The sequence below is a fragment of the Pinus tabuliformis genome, chromosome 2_1 (genome assembly GCF_031772625.1).
Source record: "Pinus tabuliformis cultivar Carrire ecotype Pingquan chromosome 2_1, CPIR1, whole genome shotgun sequence".
In the NCBI taxonomy this organism is placed as follows: Eukaryota; Viridiplantae; Streptophyta; class Pinopsida; order Pinales; family Pinaceae; genus Pinus; species Pinus tabuliformis.
Window position 1 is genome coordinate 910,494,772 of NC_142299.1, and position 21,221 is coordinate 910,515,992.

The following is a 21,221-nucleotide window of genomic DNA, read 5'->3' on the forward strand; positions in this document are numbered from 1 at the left end:
TATCTTTCAAAATACATCTAGCCATTGTCAAAAATTACAAAAAAAATTATTCCTCAAAAAATATTTCAAGCATTGTATATTTGTATATTTTGTAAATAATTTTTTAATTTTATATACAAAATTTTCTAATCTTTGTTTTGCAATTGCGGTTTTGAATTTTTGGGGTTTTGGGTACTTGTATTTTCATTTTAGGTAATATTCAAGAAGATTTGCTGGGTTAGAGCTAGATCTAGGCCTTTTAAGGTAAGATCTAGTTTCTAGAATTTTTGCAGGGCCAACAATAAGGAATTTTGCAGTGATTTGGGCAAATACTAAAGATCTGAAGCAAAATCACATTTTGGCGAGGGTTTCAAATTTTTCTAGGGCCTCCAGGCCCAATTTCGTTCTATGCCATAGCTGTCTAGCCCTCCCTTGCCTAGCCGCAACTCCCTTTTGCCCTCTAGCCATAGGCCACAGGCATATTTTAGCCCTTGTGACCTTAGCGTGGCCCTTTTAGGGGCTATCGTCACCCTTTCTAGGTCTTACAGGCCTAGCCGTAGGCCCCAAGGGCCTCAACCTGCCTTCCTAGCCCCTGCCGTGGTTGTTTTTGGCCTTTGTAGGCCTGGCTGTAAGGCCTAAGCCCCTCAGCCTCCCTCCGTCTGCCCTTCGTTCAGCTCCCTCGGCTTGCTCCTCCTCCAGGCCCCTCTTTCTACCCTTCGTTTGCCTTGCCGTGGCCTTGGTCTCTCACCTTTGCGGCAACCCTTGTGGGCTCTCCTTGCCTCAACATAGGCCCTAATTGCCCTCTGCTCCCCTAGCCGTAGGCCTACTAGGCCTTGGCAGCCTTAACGCAGGCCCATCAAGCCTTGCGTCCTCACTTCAAGCCCTTCTTCACCTCAACGCTAGCCCTGTAGGGCCTAGTGTTGCCCTTTTTGACCCTCATTTCATCTCCGTGGCAAGCATTTGATTTCTAGACTGAATATTGGTGTGTTTTGCAGAGGTATTTGGCACAAATTTTCGTGTTTGCAGGTGTTCCAGTCATTGGAAAAATTTGGGCAAGGTGGCAAGCTTCTTCTAGGCCTAGGGCCATTGGTTTGCTATCTCTAATCCCTTTACTCATCTTTGTTTTGCTACAACAGTCCTATCTCCTCTTAACAATGGTGAAAATTTCCATTTTAGTGCCATAATAATCTTCCATAAGTTGCCTAAGATATTAAGGAATTTATTGCATTAATTGGGCATTCATCATTTGGCATAGATCTAATTGTTTTGGTGACTGTCATCTCTGCATAGTAAGTCTGATATAATAGTGGCAAAGTGCATCATAAGAAGGTTAATACATCTAAATTATTGTGTTGGCAAAGTAATTTGACACTTGGGTTTCTATTGCTCATATTTAACACACATATGCATCTCATTTGACACCTAAAGGAGCTATAAAACTTAAGTAATCTTACTGCTGTCCTATTGTTCATTGAATATCATAAGTGACATAATCATCTCCTCACTGTTTGCATTGAAAGGAAGTGATAAGTTTAGTATCTCTTGGCATTTGGTTCACTGTTCCATAAGTAATTTACTGCTGTCATAAATTTGCCTTGCTTGGATAACATTGCTCACACTCTAATAGTTCATTGTGGAGGACATTTGTTTCATTATTTAAAGTGCTCTTATTGTCTAGCATTGGTAAGATTGGATAAGAACACTGACATTTGCTTGCCTCTTGTAAGATCATAATCTCTAAGGGTCATTAACTTTGCACTAAACTCACTGTAACGAACAAGGTTCGTATACGCGGTGGAAATATTTAAAATACTTCAAAGACATAAATGTCCATTGTAAGACATGTAATTGTATATTGATTATTGTATATTGAATTGATGTAAGATATGAGATGATTACAAATGAGAATGAGGGCCTACTTATATACCTAGGCAGGTGTTCTTTCATGAATGGTCATGTTTCTAAGACATGCTTCTTCATTACTAACTAACTAACCATTAGTTAATTATTATTATATTTATATTTATTATTTTTATATGAATTATATTCATAACTTTGTTTCTCTCTTCAAGAAGCTTTGTCCTCAAAGCTTATTGAGAATATCTTCTCGTCTTTGAACTTTCATCTTCGTTGATACAAGATGATATGATGCTCCGAGTGATAGACAAAATTGTCGTACTGAGAACGGATCAGACCATCCTAGATTAATCTTTTGTGGAATCTTCTGGTCTCTGAAAATTTGTGATGAATAGTTATTGTAGGACTAGATTCTACAAACTTAGATTGACTGGTACGTAGATTGATTGGAAAGTCTGCTCTTGTGATTCAAATGTTGATAAATAGTTCTTCTGGTTGGACTTTCCCTTATCATGTTAGTGGTTGTTTCCTGATTTCCTTCAGGCATTGTTGTTGTTGAGTTGGCTACTGAATCATCATTTGGAATGTCCATCATTTGAACTACAACTTCTGCATGTGTTTTCACTTCAGTAGGTTTATCCTCTGCTTGAATTATGGTTTTGACTGGATTGGTATTTGTTTCTTTATCTTCAACTTGGACTGAAACGACTAGAGACTTCAATACTCTGCTTGAAGTTGTTCTAACTTGTCATTTAGTGATTTATTTTCACTTTTAAGCTTCTTTATTTGTGTAAGACTTGGTTATGATTCCTTAGATGTGAAAGTTCACCATTTTCTGAATTGTTGACTTTGTCCTTAGTCTCTTTCTCTTTATCTTTTAAATTTTTGATTTGCTCTAATAATTTTTGATTAAGGGTTTTTAGGCACAATTATTTTTTATTTTTTTTCTTCTGATAGATTCTCCTTTAGTTCCTTATCAGAACTTTCCTTCTCTTGTTTTGGTCTTTGTTCTTAACCTTGGACTTTTATATTTGTGAAAGTAATTTTTCATTGTTGTCCCTTAGACGCCAAATTTCTTCGTTGCTTTCTGTTGATTTTTCATGAAATCGATCTTCAAGATCTTTATATGTCTTCTCTGATGCTTCGTTCTTTTGTTGAAGTTTTGTGGTTTCTTCCTTTAATTGTTTTATTTGCATTTGCTCATTGTCTTGATGTTTTTCTGTACTAAATAATCTTCCACACTTGTACAACGTAAATTGCACTTTTTTTGAATATATGTATATCCAATTTTGTCTAGACAACTTGGACATTTAGTCCAAAATAGTGATTGTTGTGTGTGATTCATCTTGACTACTTCCTTCATTATTTTCAAATTAGGCGCCATTTTTCTTGACTTGATAACATTCATTGGAAATTTAATTTAATAAAACTTATTTATTTTTATATTCTCAACAATTGTTTTTTTTCTTAAACTTTTTTTTAATAATTTTTTAAACTTTATTGTGTTTTATAGATTTTTTTCTATATATATTTATATTTTTTCTTTTTTCTTTTTGAAAAGTTACAACCCTAGTGAAATGTGGCTATTCACCTCTTTGGGGTATAATATAAAATATATGTCCACTTATGTGCCTTTGACTCTGTTAATTTTCTCCACGTAAAAAGTAAAACTTACCATTCACATAAAGAGATTTTGTATTCCTTTTGTTCTTCTTTTACCTTGAAAATACCATGGGCAATTACCATGGGTTGCTAAAACCACGAGATTGTAAACCACTTAATGAAGAATCAAGATAATCTTATCTACTCTTCCTTCTCTTACGTATAGTTTTAAAGATATTTGGAAAGATTCCCTTTTGACTTTATCATGCACTTTTTATCAATAATGTAGAACCTTTTTATATATATGAATGTTCTCCTTCAAAATTTACATCGGACTATATTTTTTTTCTTTTACTAGAATCATTGAAATGTCAATGGCCAAAGGCCTTATTTTGTTTTTAATTTAATTTTTTGGGGCTAGAGGCCTAAATGGCGATATGGAGAATCTCCAAACTTTGAGTAAAACTCTTTAATTACACAACAAGGTTGATGGGAGGTTGATGGCCAAAGGCCTGGTTATCAACCAACGTGGCTTTGATACCAATGTAACAAACAAGGCTCATATATGTTGCGGAAATCTTTAAAATACTTCAAAGACATAAATGTCCATTGTAAGACATGTAACTGTATATTGATTATTGTATATTGAATTGATGTAAGATATGAGATGATTACAAATGAGAATGCGGGCCTACTTATATACCCTAGGCAGGTGCCCTTTCATGAATGGTCATGTCTCTAAGACATGCCTCTTTATTACTAACTAACTAGCCATTAGTTAATTAATTATTATTTATTATTATTATATTTATATTTATATAGAGATTGGAGCCTATAACACCCCACCTAACGTATTGTATCCGAACACCTACTCTAGCCCAGCGACTAGGAACCTTGCCTTTTATTCCCATTAATCTAAAAATGCTTAGATACGTATGCTTAATCATAGTAATCATTGAGAGCTTATTGGGGATACTAGTATATATGGAACGTGTATGAACTAAAGGTGATATCTGTGTTTCCATAATATAGAGGTATAAGTAATATAAACACTATACCTAAGCTATTGAGTATTGGTATTGGTTATGAGGAACATGAGTGATTACACTTAACTAGTAGTGACTAATGGTTTACAAATGATAGCAACTACCCTTTGTTTCACATATTGTACGTTATAGGTATATGAGATTTCCAATATGCCAAAAATTCACAGTGACCATAAACCAATGATGTCAAAAGATAACAAGATTGCTTATCTACTTCAAAAAATTATCCAACGAGACAATAAGATTGTAGATGTTCTTAACCAATATTTCTCAACAAAAACACAAATATAAGAGATATGTAATTAGAATTCACCAATCCTTGAGTTAAGAGCACTTAGACAATGATTATTAGATTCTCAATGCCCAAAGTAACTTGAACCATTATGAGATTGGAGCGTAGTGATTCTGACCTCATTTTATTTCATATAGAGAAAGCAGAATTTTAGATCTCACTCAAAATCCAACAGACTAAACAATTTTTCATGATTTTAGGGTTGGGGGGATTGCAATGTTTCCATTGGATTTTGCTAAGTATGAGGGTATTGAACTAGCATTTAATCAAGAGCACTAATCCCTCTAGGTACCTTGATGTTAGTGGCATGTTTGTTGAACTCCTCTATCACGATCTTACTAAAAATGTAGCCATCACTAAAACAAAATATTGAAATGACATGATAAACATTTTTATCTTATTTTAATGCTTAGAGGGTGGTATTGATGACAAATATTCCGATATAGGAAAATATTTTGATGATATTGTTGTTTTTCCACAATAATGGCATCTAGTATAGAATCTTAAATCATTGACACTACCAAATCAAGTATCCCAACATATTACAGTGGAATATAAACAACAATAAATCACGAGTGCACAAATATAGACAACTTTTTACAAATTTTCAGCTTAGCTTTGTTATATTAATCAAACTGAATAATACAACAATCTACGACTCCCGTACCAGGGATAATGGCTCTCATACATCCAATGATACAAGACATACAAAAACTAGGGCTTGGTGTCTGTCATGATGACCAACAATCTGCCCATACAAGATACTCTGACTGTCACTCTGATGTAGAGCTCCTCACAGCTGCCTTGGTCGTACCCTATACACATCTGCCCGGTCCTTTGGCTCCCCATCTGCATCATTTGCCTTTGTCAATGCTCCAAGTCCACCTGGCCACTGAATTGCGGCTCAAATATCTGCTCTCTCATTAATCGTTTGTCCATCAACGCATCAATACATTGAGACTCCTGTTGAGTTGTTCACAACTTCGTTTGTGAACAACTCACAATTGACCACTGCTGCTCCTTAGCTACTCAGGGACTTCAACCCAATATAGTCTTCTTGCGCTACTCCAATGAAGACTAACATAGGGCACGAAGGGTTGCCACCTATCACTGCAAGATGTCCATCTCCCACAATGAACATGGGCTAGGAGGACTGCCCACCTTTTGTTGTAGATATCCTTCTCCACAAGACAAGTGTAGGGATACTCAAACTTCTCCTGGCTGATCAGACCCTTGAGCTATATTCTGCCACTCTAGCAACTACTTTTGTCCATCAAAGTGCTACACACCGGGCTCCAACGTGGGCACTATCACGTTGCCCGCCAACGTACCATAAATGCCCAATCCACTGTCCACACTTGGTCCGCTCTCACGTTTCTCTCCAACAGACCACGAGTGACCAATCCTTGCTATAACATCAGAAATCTGGTTAGGGCATCCTCACACTAGGATCACTCTTCCTCTTGGCTGCCAACATACTTCACAATATTCCCTCTCCTAGGACACCATCCACCTAGCAAGTCTCATCAACCCAAGAGGATGACCTAACTATCCTGCAACCATTTGCTGCTCCTCTTGACATACATGCAACTGCTAATTTGACTGCTCATAGGACGTCCTCAAAACTGTCCAACTAGACCAAACAAATCAACCATCCAAACAAGTCCAAAACTAGACCCAACACCTAGCAATCATGAAGGAGAAACATACCTTTATCAATTATGGACTGGTGTTTTGACTGTTATAGGTGTTGCTTCCTGGTTAGGGCTTCTTGTACACTTGGACAACCCTCTCCTTAAGCTCTCAAACACCTCCTCTCAATTGTGGTCCACCTCAGCCTTCAAGCTCCTGCGCCTTGCTACCCTTTAGGACTGATTTGCACTCAAGATAAGCCTCTCAACCCCCTACTGTAGGTGATTACAAACCTGCGACTCCCTTGCAACAACCTTGTCAAGCCCTTTGCCTCTTGCAATGAGATAATTCCTTGCGACCTTCAGAACAGAGATAACCTGCCACACAAATTACCCCAAAACTCCACCAAACACTCCTCTCCTATTCGACCCTGTTGCTAGGTTGACTCAGCACCCAAACAATCATGGAAAAGCTTCAAGACTAAGCTCCTCTTCCTTCGCTTAGCTGCTCCTAACCTACAACCCAACCAGAGATACAAAAGAATTGGAGTTGCTCACTTGTATTGCTCAAGGATGTGTCTAAATGTCTCACATCTCTTCTTCTTTTATATGTTTCTCAAGGGATCCAACATATGCACTTGGTGGGCTTATCCAACTGTCATGATGGCTAAACTTGCCCTAGTCGACCTCAACCATGAGCAAAAGCCTACACACAAACTTCAAAAATTAATATCTTCTCATAGACAACTTAGATTTTGATGATTTTCGATGCGTCTGGGTTGTCTTGGCGTCCTCTATCATCTCCATCCATCACATATCAAATCCTATACATGGTTTTGGCCCCAATATCAATGGGTACAAAACCCCAAGCTTGGGTTTCAAGCCCACAAAAGACATTTGTGTGCTAACTCCTCCCCAACCCTCAATCCTAGGGTTTGGAGTACCTCCCTAGCTACAAATCTCAACACTCCCTCTTACGGAGGGAGGTACTTCCACCACTAGGAAGTCTCTATCAGCATCATCACGGCGACACTAACCCATTTAGCGTCTATCACTGCAACATACTCTGTTGAATGAACCCTGTAATCTCGGTAGTGCCTCTGCCTCATCACATCTGAACCTGAAGATCCATAGGACTGCTCCCTCTGAAGCTAGACTCCATCTAAGCCTACACGATCTCCACTGCCTCAGTGCTACAAGAACTCATCCTCTTGGATCAAATACCACAAGTGCAAATCCGTCAAATCTCGAATATGCAACATCACGATCCATGAAGACTCTAGCCTGCCAATATCTAGTCCATCACATGAAGCAATCTCGATCAAACCAATCTCGTCCATGCCAAAGCAATCCTTGAGCTGTTCCAACGATCCATGGCAAATCAATAGAAGTTTATGATCAACAATCTGCCCTACACAAACTATTGTTCACCAGGCTCTTCACCAATCCACTAGAACTCCCAACCAATCTCGCTGCCAAGCCAGTCAAGACCACATCTCCATTTCTTCAGTTGAAATCTTTGCTCCATGATTTAGACACACACAACTCCCTCTGAGCTGCTTCACTGTGAACACTTTGATTCACTGCCCCTCAAAGTAGCTCAGGCACCCTCTGGTACCATGTTGCTTTTCCACGATACTTGTATATAGGATAGAATCTTAAATCACTGACACTACCAAACCAAGTATCACAACATATTATAGTGGTATATTAACAACAATAGATCACACGTGCACAAATATAGACGAAATTTTACAAATTTCCAACCCAACTTCGTTATATTAACCAAACTGAATAATACAACAGTCTAGGGCTCCTGAACTAGGGATACTGGCCCTCATACATCTACTGATACAAGACATACAAAAACTAGGGCTTGGTGTCTGTCATGATGACCACCAATTTGTCCATACAAGATACTCTGACCGTCTAGTTGATGTAGAGCTCCTCACAGTTGCCTTGGTCATACCCTGTACACATCTGTCGGATCCTTTGGCTCCCCATATGCAACATTTGCCTCTATCAATGTTCCAAGTCCATTTGGCCACTGAATCTCGGCTCAGTTATCTCCTATCTCGATGATTTTTCGTCCATCAACGCATCAACACATCAAGACTCCTGTTGAGTTGTTCACAACTCCATTTGTGAACAACTCATGACTACTGACTACTGCTCCTCAGCAACTCAGGGACTTCAACCCACTATAGTCTTCTCGCACTGCTCCAATGAAGGCTAACATAGTGCACAAGGGGCTGCCACCTATCACTGCAAGATGTCCATTTCCCACAATGAACTTAGGCTAGGAGGACTCCCCACCTTTTGCTGTAGATATCCTTCTCCACAAGACAAGTCTAGGGCTACTCAAACTGCTCTTGTCTGTTCAGACCCTTGAGCTCATATTCTGCCACTCTAGCAACTACTTTTGTCCATCAAAGTGCTGCACACTAGGCTCAAACATGGGCACTATCACGCTGCCCTCCAACAGACCATAAATGGCCAATCCACTATCCACACTTGGTCCACTCTCACGCTGCCCTCCAACAAGCCATGAGTGACCAATCCTTGCTGTAACATTTGCACTTTGGTAAGAGCATCCTCACACTACGATCACCCTTCCTCTTGGCTACCAACAAACTTCACAATCTGTCCTCTACTAGGACACCATCCACCTAGCAAGTCTCATCAACCCAAGAGGATGACCCAGCTGTCCTGCAACCATTTGTTTCTCTTCTTGACATACATGCGACTACTGATTTCACTGCTCATAGGATGTCCTCAAAACTATCCAACTGGACCAAACAAGCCAACCATCCAAACTAGTCCAAAACTAGACCCAACACCTAACAATCATGAAGGAGAAACATACCTTTATAAATTTTGGACTGGTGTTTTGACTGCTGTAGGTGTTGCTGCATGGTTTGGCTTCCTGTATACTTGGACAACCATCTCCTTAAGCTCTCAAACACCTCCTCTCAGCTGCGGTCCACCTCCGCCTTCAACCTCTTGCCGCTCGCTACCCCTTAGGATTGATCTGCATTGAAGATAAACCTCTCACCCCCCTGCTCTAGGTGATTACAGACCTGCGACTTCCTTGCAACAGTCCTATCAAGCCCTCGGCCTCCTGCAATGACATAATTCCTAGCGGCCTTCAAAACAAAGATAACTTGCCACGCAAATTACCCTAAAACTCCACCAAACACTCCTCTCTTATGCGGCCCTGCTGCTAGGTTGACTCGACACCCAAACAGTCATGGAAAAGCTCCAAGACTAAGCTCCTCCTCCTTCGCTTGGCTGCTCCTAACCTACGACCCAAATAGAGATACAAAAGAACTCGAGTTGCTCGCTTTTGTTGCTGAAGGATGTGTCTAAATGCGTCACATCTCTTCTTCTTTTATAGATTTCGCAAGGGCTCTAATGAATGCCCTTGATGGGCTTATCCAATTGTCATGAGGGCTAAACTTGCCCTAGCCTACCTCAACTGTGAGCCACAAGCCCACACACAAACTTCAAAAATTAATATCTCCTCATAGCAACTCAGATTTCGATGATTTTTGAGGTGTTCGGTTCTTCTCGGTGTCCTCTATCATCTCCATCCATCACATGTCAAATTCTCTCCATGGTTTTGGCCCCAACATCAATGGGTACAAAACCCCAAGCTTGGGTTTCAAGCCCACAAAAGACTTTTGTGTGCCAACTCCTCCGCAACCCTCAAGCCTAGGGTTTGGAGTACCTCCCAAGCCACAAATCTCAACAGATATGTAGGTATTTGTTGTAGTATGATTTTTTTTGGATGCTTGAGGCCATCTAGGTCTTGTTTTTTGATATATTTTTGGTTCAAATATGGATTGTACTTGGTGTTATTTTGGTTATGTGCACCCTTACATGCTCTATAAATGATAGCTTTTGCTTATTTGTGTATAAATGGGTTGGATTCATATGGATGCACATGAATATATGTGGTTTTCTTTAAAATTGGAATATTTTATGTGTTTTTGGTTGGTTGTTTTTTTTACTAGCTTCCATCTGGTTTTGACCGGTTATTGGTCCGGGTCTACTAGTTTGATGACCAGTCCGGTTCTGATAACATTGCAACAAACATGAGTATGACCATCCAGAAGTCAAACTTGGGAACAAATCAACGACTCAAATCACCCCCAAAGATACGATGACCCAAAGCAATATGACTCCAATATTTTTCCCCTGATTCATGACTTTGACCTGACTTGATTCAAACTTGGGAATGTAAGATAAAAAATTTGGATTCCCAACATGTGCGCTTTCAGTTGTTCAAGTTAAACATCACTCATTCGAAGATATTAGAATAAGATTCAAGTGATGACCTAGGTAACTTGTGAGAGGAAACTTATTTTGACTTAACAAGAACTGACTAAAAGTATTCAAAAACCAACTTTGAAAAGAAACCTAATCACCTAAGACAACATTCTGCTGAAAATGATCTCAACTTCTTGCTCAAAAAACCCTAAAATCACCTAAGGACTGCAATAACTATTTGATCCAAACAGTGAACTACCTAAGATTTCAATTCAAAGGGGATTGAACTTCAAACTCTAGCTACCTAATCACTTAAGGTACAATGTAAAGCTTGAAACCTTTTTTGCTTACCCTTTTCTTTCCATTTTCAGTGATTTTTGAAGGGATTAAGTATGAAGAAATTTGGATTGCACATGCTCAAACGGTTGCTTCACTATTCAAAGACCCAAACCTTGACTCAAATGACAATATTACTTGTTAGGATGACACCTGCTTTGACAACTCAAAACTAAATACTAGAAACAACTGCTGATGCTAACTATTTGTGTTGGAGCACTGCTTTTGACACAAGATGCCCAATTGGACAAAGACATGTTGCAATATATTCAAAACCAATACTTTTTAAATTATTTTAATTTGTTTTTGAAAAAAATCCACCCAACTGAAAACAAGTGGGATGACTCAAGAAATTCCCCATACACCTACGGTAAAAGAGGAATGGAATAATTTGAAACAACTCGGATGAGCCCTAAAGTTCAAAAAAGATGAGGTTGAAGTTGTTCACCTATCCTACCTAGTCACCCAGAATCTCCAGACCTTTAAAAGCAATACATCAAAGTTGCCATAGTTGATCGATCTGATGAAATTGACAACATAATCATACCTCCAGTGAAGCGACTTATGAATTCTGTTGAGTAACGTGTCTTCATATGCTTTATTGGCAAACAACCAAGCAATGCTGCTTGTCGCATTTCAAAACATGAATGATCACTAGTCAATAAGAATAAACGAGACAAGCCAAGAATTTTTCAAACTGTTCCTTGAAATACCTCCATCATACTCAATTCAACTGGATCATGATAAAAGCTAATACACAAGCAATGATAAATCTAACAAGCAAACTGAGGAACAAAATCAGATTGTGTGATCATTTCTCTGTTGCTCAGAGAGATTAGTGATTATTTTCATACTGTCAGAAATATCCTCCTTTGGTTGATTTAAAAGCTTCTCTTCTTGCCACAACAACATCCCATCAAATTGTTCTTCTTACATCAGTATTGTCATAGGAAAGGATGATAAACTCTCTTGCTGATTGAAGTCTTGAAGGTTGATTTGATGCACCTCTTACTTCTACTTAAGCTACTTTTGCAATAGGAGATAGGGAATCTGGACTAGAAAGAACATGTTCACTAGATTTATGGATTTCATGAATGTCTTCTTGTATCAGACATACAGTGTGTGGAAAGAGACATATCTTCCTTATGTTTGGGATCTTCGAGAACATTCTCAATTGGTTTGTCATTATGTGCACAAAAAGAACAAATGTAAGAAAGAATACTAGAATGATATACTCTTCCAATTTCTGGTTTATTTGGAAGACTTTATGATGATTGTTATTGTTAAATCTAGCACCTTAGTACAAACCCTTCATAAGGTGCTAAAGCCTAAGACTATTGGAGCATGGAATTGTTACCACCACAACCTAGGCAACAACCTCCCTTGTTTTAGTGAAGGATAGATCCTACACAAGGGAGGCTTCCCTAGTAACATCTAGGGCTCCTAAAGCAAGGTACAATCAAGTCTAAGGACACCTAGGTAGCTACTTAATTTACCACCAGTATACTATAATAAAGGTAAGGTCAAGGTGGTTATTCAACGCAATTTCCAGATTGGAATGGATGAAGATCTATGGCAATTTAGAAGGCTTAATAAGTCAACAATTGGTACAAGAGGATCCCCAAACGGTTCAAAAGAAGAAAAAGCAATTGGCTATTGCAAAACTTGCATAAAAGGTAATAAAATACAGCAGTAAAACAAGTTAGAACAACAGCAATAAATTAAACCCTTGAAACAAGCAATCATCAAGCAAAAGGTTGGGCTAAAACAATGAGTTAGACTAGGGTTTATCAAGCTAGGTAAACCTGAACATTAAAATGCATATAACAACCCAAACTTCAAAGTATCAAGACATCTAACCCTAATAGGGCTGTAAATGAAATCGGCAAGACAGAAATACAGTAACAAGCTAAATTTAAGGTCAAGTAGATGCACAATTACCAGGACATCTGGCTTAGTTATGGCTGAAAACTCATGCAATGCCATTGTAAAACCCTAGCCTAACCTTAAAACATAAAATAAGAGTTCAATTCTTAGAAGCAAATGAGATTCATCTTCAGTCTCCTCTAAGTTGTATAGATTACAGAATTTTTTCCAAGGAGTTTTTGGATGGCTCCATCTGCGAGACCATGCTGTTTTCTTTGTTATACAGTATAGTATATACTACATTGTTTCCTTTTATCTGAGGGACATAAATGATACATGTAAGACTGTCAAGGAGTCTTTTGAATTGAATTCCACCTTACCAGCTTAGGTTCTTGAGTAACAGCCTCTTGTTCAATTCCTAAGTAGTGATCTAGAGTTGTTGAAATATTTTTATTGAAAATTGCTGATCTTTTCTGAATTAATGATCCAGAGTCATTATTGAAATTTTTTATTGGAATTTGTTGAGCTCTTCTGAATTTATTTTGGCGAACCTCTCAATTTGTAAAATAGTATATTTTTTATACATGTACATGTGTGCACGTAAATTGAGGTTTCTAATATTGCATGGACTCAACAGATTCAGATTTTATGTAGGATATAGATGATGTCTATTTTTGTTAAAGCATTTGAAGCAAGGGACTCCTTGAGTGATGACAGGAACATTGATTTATACATATACATGTGTAAGTGCATCTAGGTTTCTGATCTTACATGGATCTAACAGACTTAGATGTCATGTAGGATGTAGAGGGGATGATGTCTATTTTTGTTGAAGCATCTGAAGCAAGGGACTCCCTGAATGATGATAGAGAACTGGTTCATACTTTTGAGGTTTGTCAGCTTGCCAGATGATAAAATTTTTGCGTCATGTCAAGCAATCTACCTCTAAGCAATGATCTTGAATGAGTTGAGTTAGACTTTGCTTTAGTTTAGAATTTGTAGTAAGGATGCCTTTGCTGACTCGTTTTCTCGTCTTTATGAATAATAGAGATTGACTGCGCTTGATGGGAAAAGGAGGTTTGCATTAGCTGCAGCCTCTTCTCACAAGGAAGAGGCTGGAAAGCTGAGGTTAGTAAAAAAATGCTCACTATCTCTATAAAGATTCATATCCTCTGCATATAAATTCTTAAACCTGGTCAACTAATTAGAATGTAAATTAATAATACCATTCTGCACCATCTTCATTATTCATTCCCCTAAATTTCAAATTGTCATGAGACATAGATACTAGGGCTCTAAATTGCCTCTAGAGTCCAAAAATTGTCATACTATGATTAAATGTAGTGTTTGCATATCTATGTTGCCCATGGGTATGGCCTGCTAGGTTCTGTTAGCAGAATTCCTGAATGTGGAAATGCTGAAAAGGTTGATTTATGCTGAAAGTTGAAAACATTCCTAATTCTCTACTTTCTGTCTGAGGTCTAAGGCGCTGAATTTGTTGAAGTTGTAACTAGATTCGGTCTTCATAATGTAAATTTATAATTGATATATTTATTATATTTATATTTATATTTATTATATTTTTGTCAAAGCATGTCCTTCATGCTTATAAAGTCAAAAAGAGTCAAAAGAATCTATTTTTAGTAAAAATAAAAGCATATTTAAGTCATGTCCCATTTGGACATTTGTAAGAAAATGATATTTGAATTTTATGTTGAGTCGTAAGTCCACAATGTGAAATTCCTCAACCGGAACCCCTACTGCAGCAATTGATGATATTACTCCTATTTGTTAAATTCCTTTAAACAAATTACTTGCAGTTTCCTACAACAAATATCGGAATACATACATTGCAGCCTTCACTTAATTAAATTATTATGCGGAAACAAGAGACTAAGCAAGAAAGAAAATACAACACACTTGACACCGTTATTTTTGGACAAAATATCCTCATAAAAACCCAATGCAGGAAAACAGTCCAGCAGTTCTGAGGGTTTAGTATTATTAAGTAGTAATTCTGAATACAACTCTGGATGCCCTTCCACAATCCTGTTACAGAGAAAAAGACACTGGCATAAAACTTATTGAGATTACCTCACTCCACCCGACAAATCCTGGTTGATCCGAGAGTTGAACTGACTGTCCCCGGCTACAACTGCATTGCCCTTTCACAGTAACTGTGTGGGCCTGCGTGGAGCTCTCTGAGGCTCTGTGTCAGCTCTGTGCTAGGTCTCCTTGCCTCCTGGAGCTCTGACGTCAACCCTCTCGGCTGATCCAGCAACTCCTTGGCAAATTTCAGACTTTTGTTGGAAAATAGCTCTGCCTTTGTGTTGGCGCTTCTGGCTCTACGTCAAGCACTGTGTGGGCCCTCTTGGCCTAGTGTTAGTCCTTCCTGGGTCTGCGTTGCCTCCACTGGTGCTTCTCTGCCTCTTTGCTGAGTATTCAGGGTTCCAGAGAAGATACTTCAACCCAACTATCCCTGCCCCTCAACTGCAAGAAATCTACTCGATCAAAATTTCCTCCTAAGAACTTCTCACTTCAGAAATTTGATCTCTTGATCTCTCTGTGTGTTTTCCAAATGACCCTCAAGCCCCTTCTTATATCTTTGTGTTGGACAACCAACGACCTAGATTAACTCCTAATCTAAGTCACCTGACACGGGGATTCGTAGGATACGGGGATTCGAGTGTCGGATTTGGACACGTTGACCCCTCGAAACAGGACACGTAGGATTCGTTATATATTATTTTATTAATATATATATATATATATATTAAAAATTAGATATTTCTTACACAAATTCTCATTAATGATACAAATTCATTGATTTCAAACATAGATCTTCATCTAGATGTTAGTTTTACTGTTTACAAAGTAAGTTAGTAACATTATAGCATGCATAGTACATACAAAATTCAAATATCTGCATAAACCCTCACAAACCTCATAAACCCTCACTCATAAATCCTCACAAATCTCATAAACCTCATAAACCCTCACTCATAAACCCTCACAAACCTCATAAACCCTCATAAACCTCATAAACCCTCCCTCATAAACCTCATAAACCCTCACTTTTTTGGGATTCGAATCCCAAAATCGGGACACGAAGTGTCCTAATGGGACACGACCGGGATTCGATGGTGTCCTGTTAGGACACGTGGTGTCCCATTTTAGGATTCGAATTCCCATCGAATCGTGTCGGATTCGTGGGATTCAGACACGTGGCCTGTTTTGGACGAATCCGGTTTCATAGCTCCTAATCAAAGGCTCAAATCATTTTGGCTTGATCTCCGTCTTCTTCTAGAAGTTTCACCCACAATTAGATTAATACCCATTAATATTTTAATTTTCGTAAGTTTAGACTTACGAACTCCATTAAAAATATTAATTATTTTAATAAAATCATTTATGTGTGGAATTCCCCAAAACGCTTTCTGGGTTCTTTGGAATACATGTGGTCAAGCCTCCCTGCAAAATTTGAGGCCTAGAACACATCTGATGCTACCCCAAATAAACACTCCCTCTTAGCGAGGAATGTGCTCTAGCAATATACTGCTGCTGCATACTGCTCTGACTCTGAAGCATCGTTCTCTGCACTGCTGATGTTTGACATGCTGTCCACCAACTACTGTGCTGCTGATGTCTGACATGCTGTCCACCAACTACTGCGCTGTTGATGTCTGACATGCTTTCCACCAACTACTGCGCTGCTGCTGCAACTGTACTATTGCTGACACTGCCATTGTTAACACTGCATCTATACTACAGCTCCCTCTCAAGTGCTGCATCTATGCTGCTGCTAGCACTGCCATTGCCAACTGCTACTGCATTGCAAACTGTCGCTGATAGCAACAGAAAAACATCCAAAATTACTGAACTAACTTTGTTCAGTATGATACCACGTGAATGCTGAACCCTGATTGTTGCTAGCCTCTGCACTGACCCTCTGAATATACTGCACTGCGGTTGACCTCTACTCTGTGCCATCTTCATTGCTGCCAACTTTGCTCTGTGTTGTTCAGTCTCTGGCACTCCTAACCATTGCAACTATCTCCCCGACACTCCTCGGCACTATCTGACACTAGTCCATCCTGCTACTACAAAACTGGGCTCCCTTAGCAAGGTATTGATTCAAGAGGTGGATTCCTCAAGGATCCTTCCCATATGTAGCTCTTTCGAACTACAACTCCAAATCAGCCCACCTCCCTCCTGGAGGTATCTCGGCTGTCATGGCGAATTCCTTCTCTTCGATCTTTGCAGGCACAACCTTCAAATCGTGTTTCTCGTCCTTGTCCTTCTTCTTGAGAGGATATTGAGTATCGTAGTGACCCATCTCACCACACCTGAAACAATTGATCTTCGAGATGTCATTCTTATGTCTCCACTGCTCGTGCTGCCCCTTCGATGCAAGGGCTGCATTATCCTCCTCCTCCTTGGGCTTCAACCCACTATTGCTGCTGCTTTCGTCAAATTTGACCTTGAATAAGTCTCTCCTCAACTCCTCTTGTTTTAGAGCTACCCACATCTCATCCCAATTTGGCAATGCTGCTCTGCCCAAGATGCTCTGGACAAAGACTTGCCACTCATCTGAGACAGAATTGAGGGCCAGTCTAAACAATTCTGAATCCTGAGGTGTATGCCCTGCAATAGACAACTTATCACGGGTTTTTTTCAACTTCGTGAGGAATGGATCCACATGCTCTCCCTTTTGCATCTTAGCAGATCTCAGCTTCTACTCCAAGTACATTTTCCGCTGCTCGGAAGATCCTTGATATAACGTGGCCAAGGCATCCCACATCTCCTTAGCAGTCCCATTGTTAGCAACGTGACACACCACGTGATCCTTGACTCCATCTAAGATCATCCTCTTGGCCTTCGCCATCTCAGCTCTGTACTTCTTCAACGGATCTGCATCCGCAGGTTCAGCCACCATGTTGTTGACGTACATCTTGAGGGCATGCTCATCTAGAAGGAAAGACATTCTAGCCTTCCAAATGATGTAGTTGGATGCTCTGTCCAACCTGTCCTGATCCCTCAAGCCACTGGTTGCCATATCTCCCAAAAATAGAAAGTCGAATGACCTCCTCTCTCCTTTGTGCTGCTGCTGGGCTGTCGTATGCACTCCCTGCTGGAGCTAGTAAAGATGCTGCCCCTTGCTACTGCTTAGCTCTAGAGAATTCAAATTCCTTGGCTAGGAATTCTCTGAGGAAGAAATTTCCTCAATTGTGCTTCTCCTCTTTCTTCTAACGATTTTCTGCCCAACAAACTGCCTTCAGAAAAATCTGCATTCCACCAGCTCTCTCACACTGAGGCTTCAGCGCTGCTCCCTCTGCTCAGGCAAAAATTTGAACCGGAAGTCCTTCTCTCTGTCGACTCCCTCGGAGAGAGACTGCCTCGAAAATCTGCCCTCCTAGCTTGGAACTGCGTCAACCTTTTGGGGGTTTCGAATTGCTACCTCCTATAGCTTTTTTGAACTCCCTCTTCTGCTCAACACTGGATCTACTGGCTCTTCTCTTCTTGCTTCACCTGCAGCTCCGATAACATGTGACAATTCCTCAACCAGAACCCCTATTGCAGCAACTGATGATATTACCCCTATTTGTTAAATTCCTTTAAACAAATTACTTGCAATTTCCTACGACAAATAGCGTAATACATACACTACAACCTTCACTTAATTAAATTAGTATGTGGAAACAAGAGACTAAGTAAGAAAGGAAATACAACACACTTGACACCGTTATTTTTGGACAAAATGTCCTCGAAAAAACCCAATGCGGGAAAACCGGTGCAACAATTCTGAGGGTTTATTATTATTAAGCAGTAGTTCTGAATACAACTCTGGATGCCCTTCCTCAATCCAGTTATAGAGATAAAGACACTGGCAGAAAACTTAGTGAGATTACCTCACTTCACCTGGCAAATCTCAGCTGATCCGACAGCTGAACTGATTGTCCCCAGCTACAACTGCTCTACCCCTTCGCAATAATTGCGTGGGCCTGCGTGGAGCTCTCCGAGGCTCCGCATCGGCTCTGGATAGGTCTCCTTGCCTCTTGGAGCTTTGACGTCAACCCTCCCGGCTGATCCGGTAGCTCCCTGGCAAATTTCAGACTTCTGCTGGAAGACAGCTCTGCCTTTGCGCTGGCCCTTCTGGCTCTGCGTCAAGCACTGCGTGGGCCCTCCTAGCCCAACGTCAGTCCTTCCTGGGTCTGCACTGCCTCCATTGGTGCTTCTCTGCCTCTTTGCTGAGTATTCGGGGTTTCAGAGAAGATACTCCAACCCAACTATCCCTGCCCCTCAACTACAAGAAATCTACTCGATCAGAATTTCCTCCTGAGAACTTCTCACTTCAGAAATTCGATCTCTTGATCTCTCGGTGTATTTTCCAAATGACCCTCAAGCCCCTTCTTATATCTTTTTGTTGGACAACCAACGACCTAGATTAACTCCTAATCAAAGGCTCAGATCATTTTGGCTTGATCTCCGTCTTCTTCTAGAAGTTACACCCACAATTAGATTAATACCCATTAATATTTTAATTTTCCTAAGTTTAGACTTAGGAACTCCATTAAAAATATTAATTATTTTAATAAAATCGTTTCTGGGTGGAATTTCCCAAAACGCTTTTTGGGTTCTTTGGAATACATGTGCCCAAGCCTCCCTACAAAATTTGAGGCCTAGAGCACATCCGATGCTACCCCAAATCAACACACAAGTTGACCAAGTCGGTCCTACTTGGAAAAGTCGCCTGGGCCTCCAAGAGACACCTATTCGACCTCCCGGACAACTATATAGAGGGCAGTTTGACCTACTTGGGAGATCATTCAAGCACACAACAAGAACAGATCTGAACCTAGTGAAGAAGAGGAGGAATTTGAGTCAAAGGAGAGAGAAAGACGAAGTTAAAAGACAAGGAGAATATTCCAAGTTGACTGAATTTTGACCTAGTGACAACTCACATGTGTGGACTGAATTTTTCTAAGATAGTTGCAAGCTGAAATTCGGCCCTAGTTGCAGGTCCGAAATTTCTGAGATTTGACCAGTTTGCGATAGGTTTGACCAACATTGAATTTGACTTTGGGGGTGACTTGGAGGAGGGTTTTGGACTTGGTCTCTTGGTGGCAGACTGGTCTTGGTTTTGGTCTTGGATATCTCATTTTGGTCTGATTCTATAAGAGAAGGATTGTTGAGTTTTCCCTTGGCTAGCAACATCATTTTTGGTGTCCCTTGTCTCATCGTGATCTTTATGTTTTTTGTACATTTGTATAATTGCTTGATGAAGAAGACATAAGAAGTAAAATGAAGACAACTAACATTCACAAGTAATTATTAGAAGAGAAGTTAAGTGTTAATCTCTGCTACACTTGATTTCTCAACATGGTATCAGAGCTAAGGTGGAAGAAGGAAGATCACTATCTGTTGGCATATTCAAAGACACCCCTATAACTATCAAAGCTAAAGAAGGAGGCTTGAAGGTCACTCTCTTAAAGATCTCTTAAAGACATCATTAGCAACTCTCATTCATTCTTGGAGGAAGGGAATAAGCTTGATGGAGCATCAAATTTCAAGGCTTGGAAAAAGAGGATCGATTTAGTCCTTAAAGAATATGAAGTCATGCAATTCGTTGAAGGCAATGTTCCAGTACCAGACAAAAACAAAAACAACGCTCAAGAAGTGGCCAAATACAATAAAGGAGAAATTAGAGCTCAAAGGATTCTCTTTGAATCTATCAAAGACCATCTCATTTTTTTTTTTTTCAGATTCATCTACAACAAAGGAAGTCTATGATACATTGTTCAAGTTATACTCCATCAACACAACCGGCCAGAATATATCTCTAAGGAATCAACTCTATGGAACAAGAATGTTAAAAGAAGAGGACATAGCTTCATACTTCACAAGAATATCAAAAATCAAAGATCAACTTCAAGGACTTGGAGAAACCATATCTGACTTTGAGTTAGTCACTTCTGTAATCAATGCTCTACCTCCAACTTGGGATTGTTTTGTAGGAGGCATCAATGCGAGAAACGAAACTCCGACCTTTGAAGAATTGTGGGCTCTGTTTGTTGTAGGAGAAACAAGGTTGAAGTCTAAAGTTGATACTGAACCGAATGTTGAAAACTCTCAACCTTTTGTAGCCATATCGAAAAAGAAGTTTGGAAAGTTTGGACCTCAATACAAAAACAATTGAAACAAAGTATCATAAAATCAAGGATATGTCACAAAGTTCAATGCTTTGGTTGTCATGAATATGGACATATCAAGAGGGATTGTCCCAAGAACTCTAAGAACAATAAGAGCAATAAGAGGAAGGATAGAAATGAAGCATTAACA

The 21,221-nt window shown here is 39.5% G+C and overlaps 1 protein-coding gene across 1 annotated transcript in view; it reads left to right on the top strand.

Moving 5' to 3' along the window:
* LOC149203602 (exocyst complex component SEC6-like) overlaps window positions 1-21,221 on the top strand; it is a 456,452-nt gene that overhangs the window by 72,713 nt on the left and 362,518 nt on the right. Inside the window, exons 6-7 of the mRNA XM_089403504.1 lie at window positions 13,683-13,772; window positions 13,930-14,009. Coding sequence (XP_089259630.1) covers window positions 13,683-13,772; window positions 13,930-14,009 — 170 coding nt within the window. The remainder of the gene's footprint in view (window positions 1-13,682; window positions 13,773-13,929; window positions 14,010-21,221) is intronic.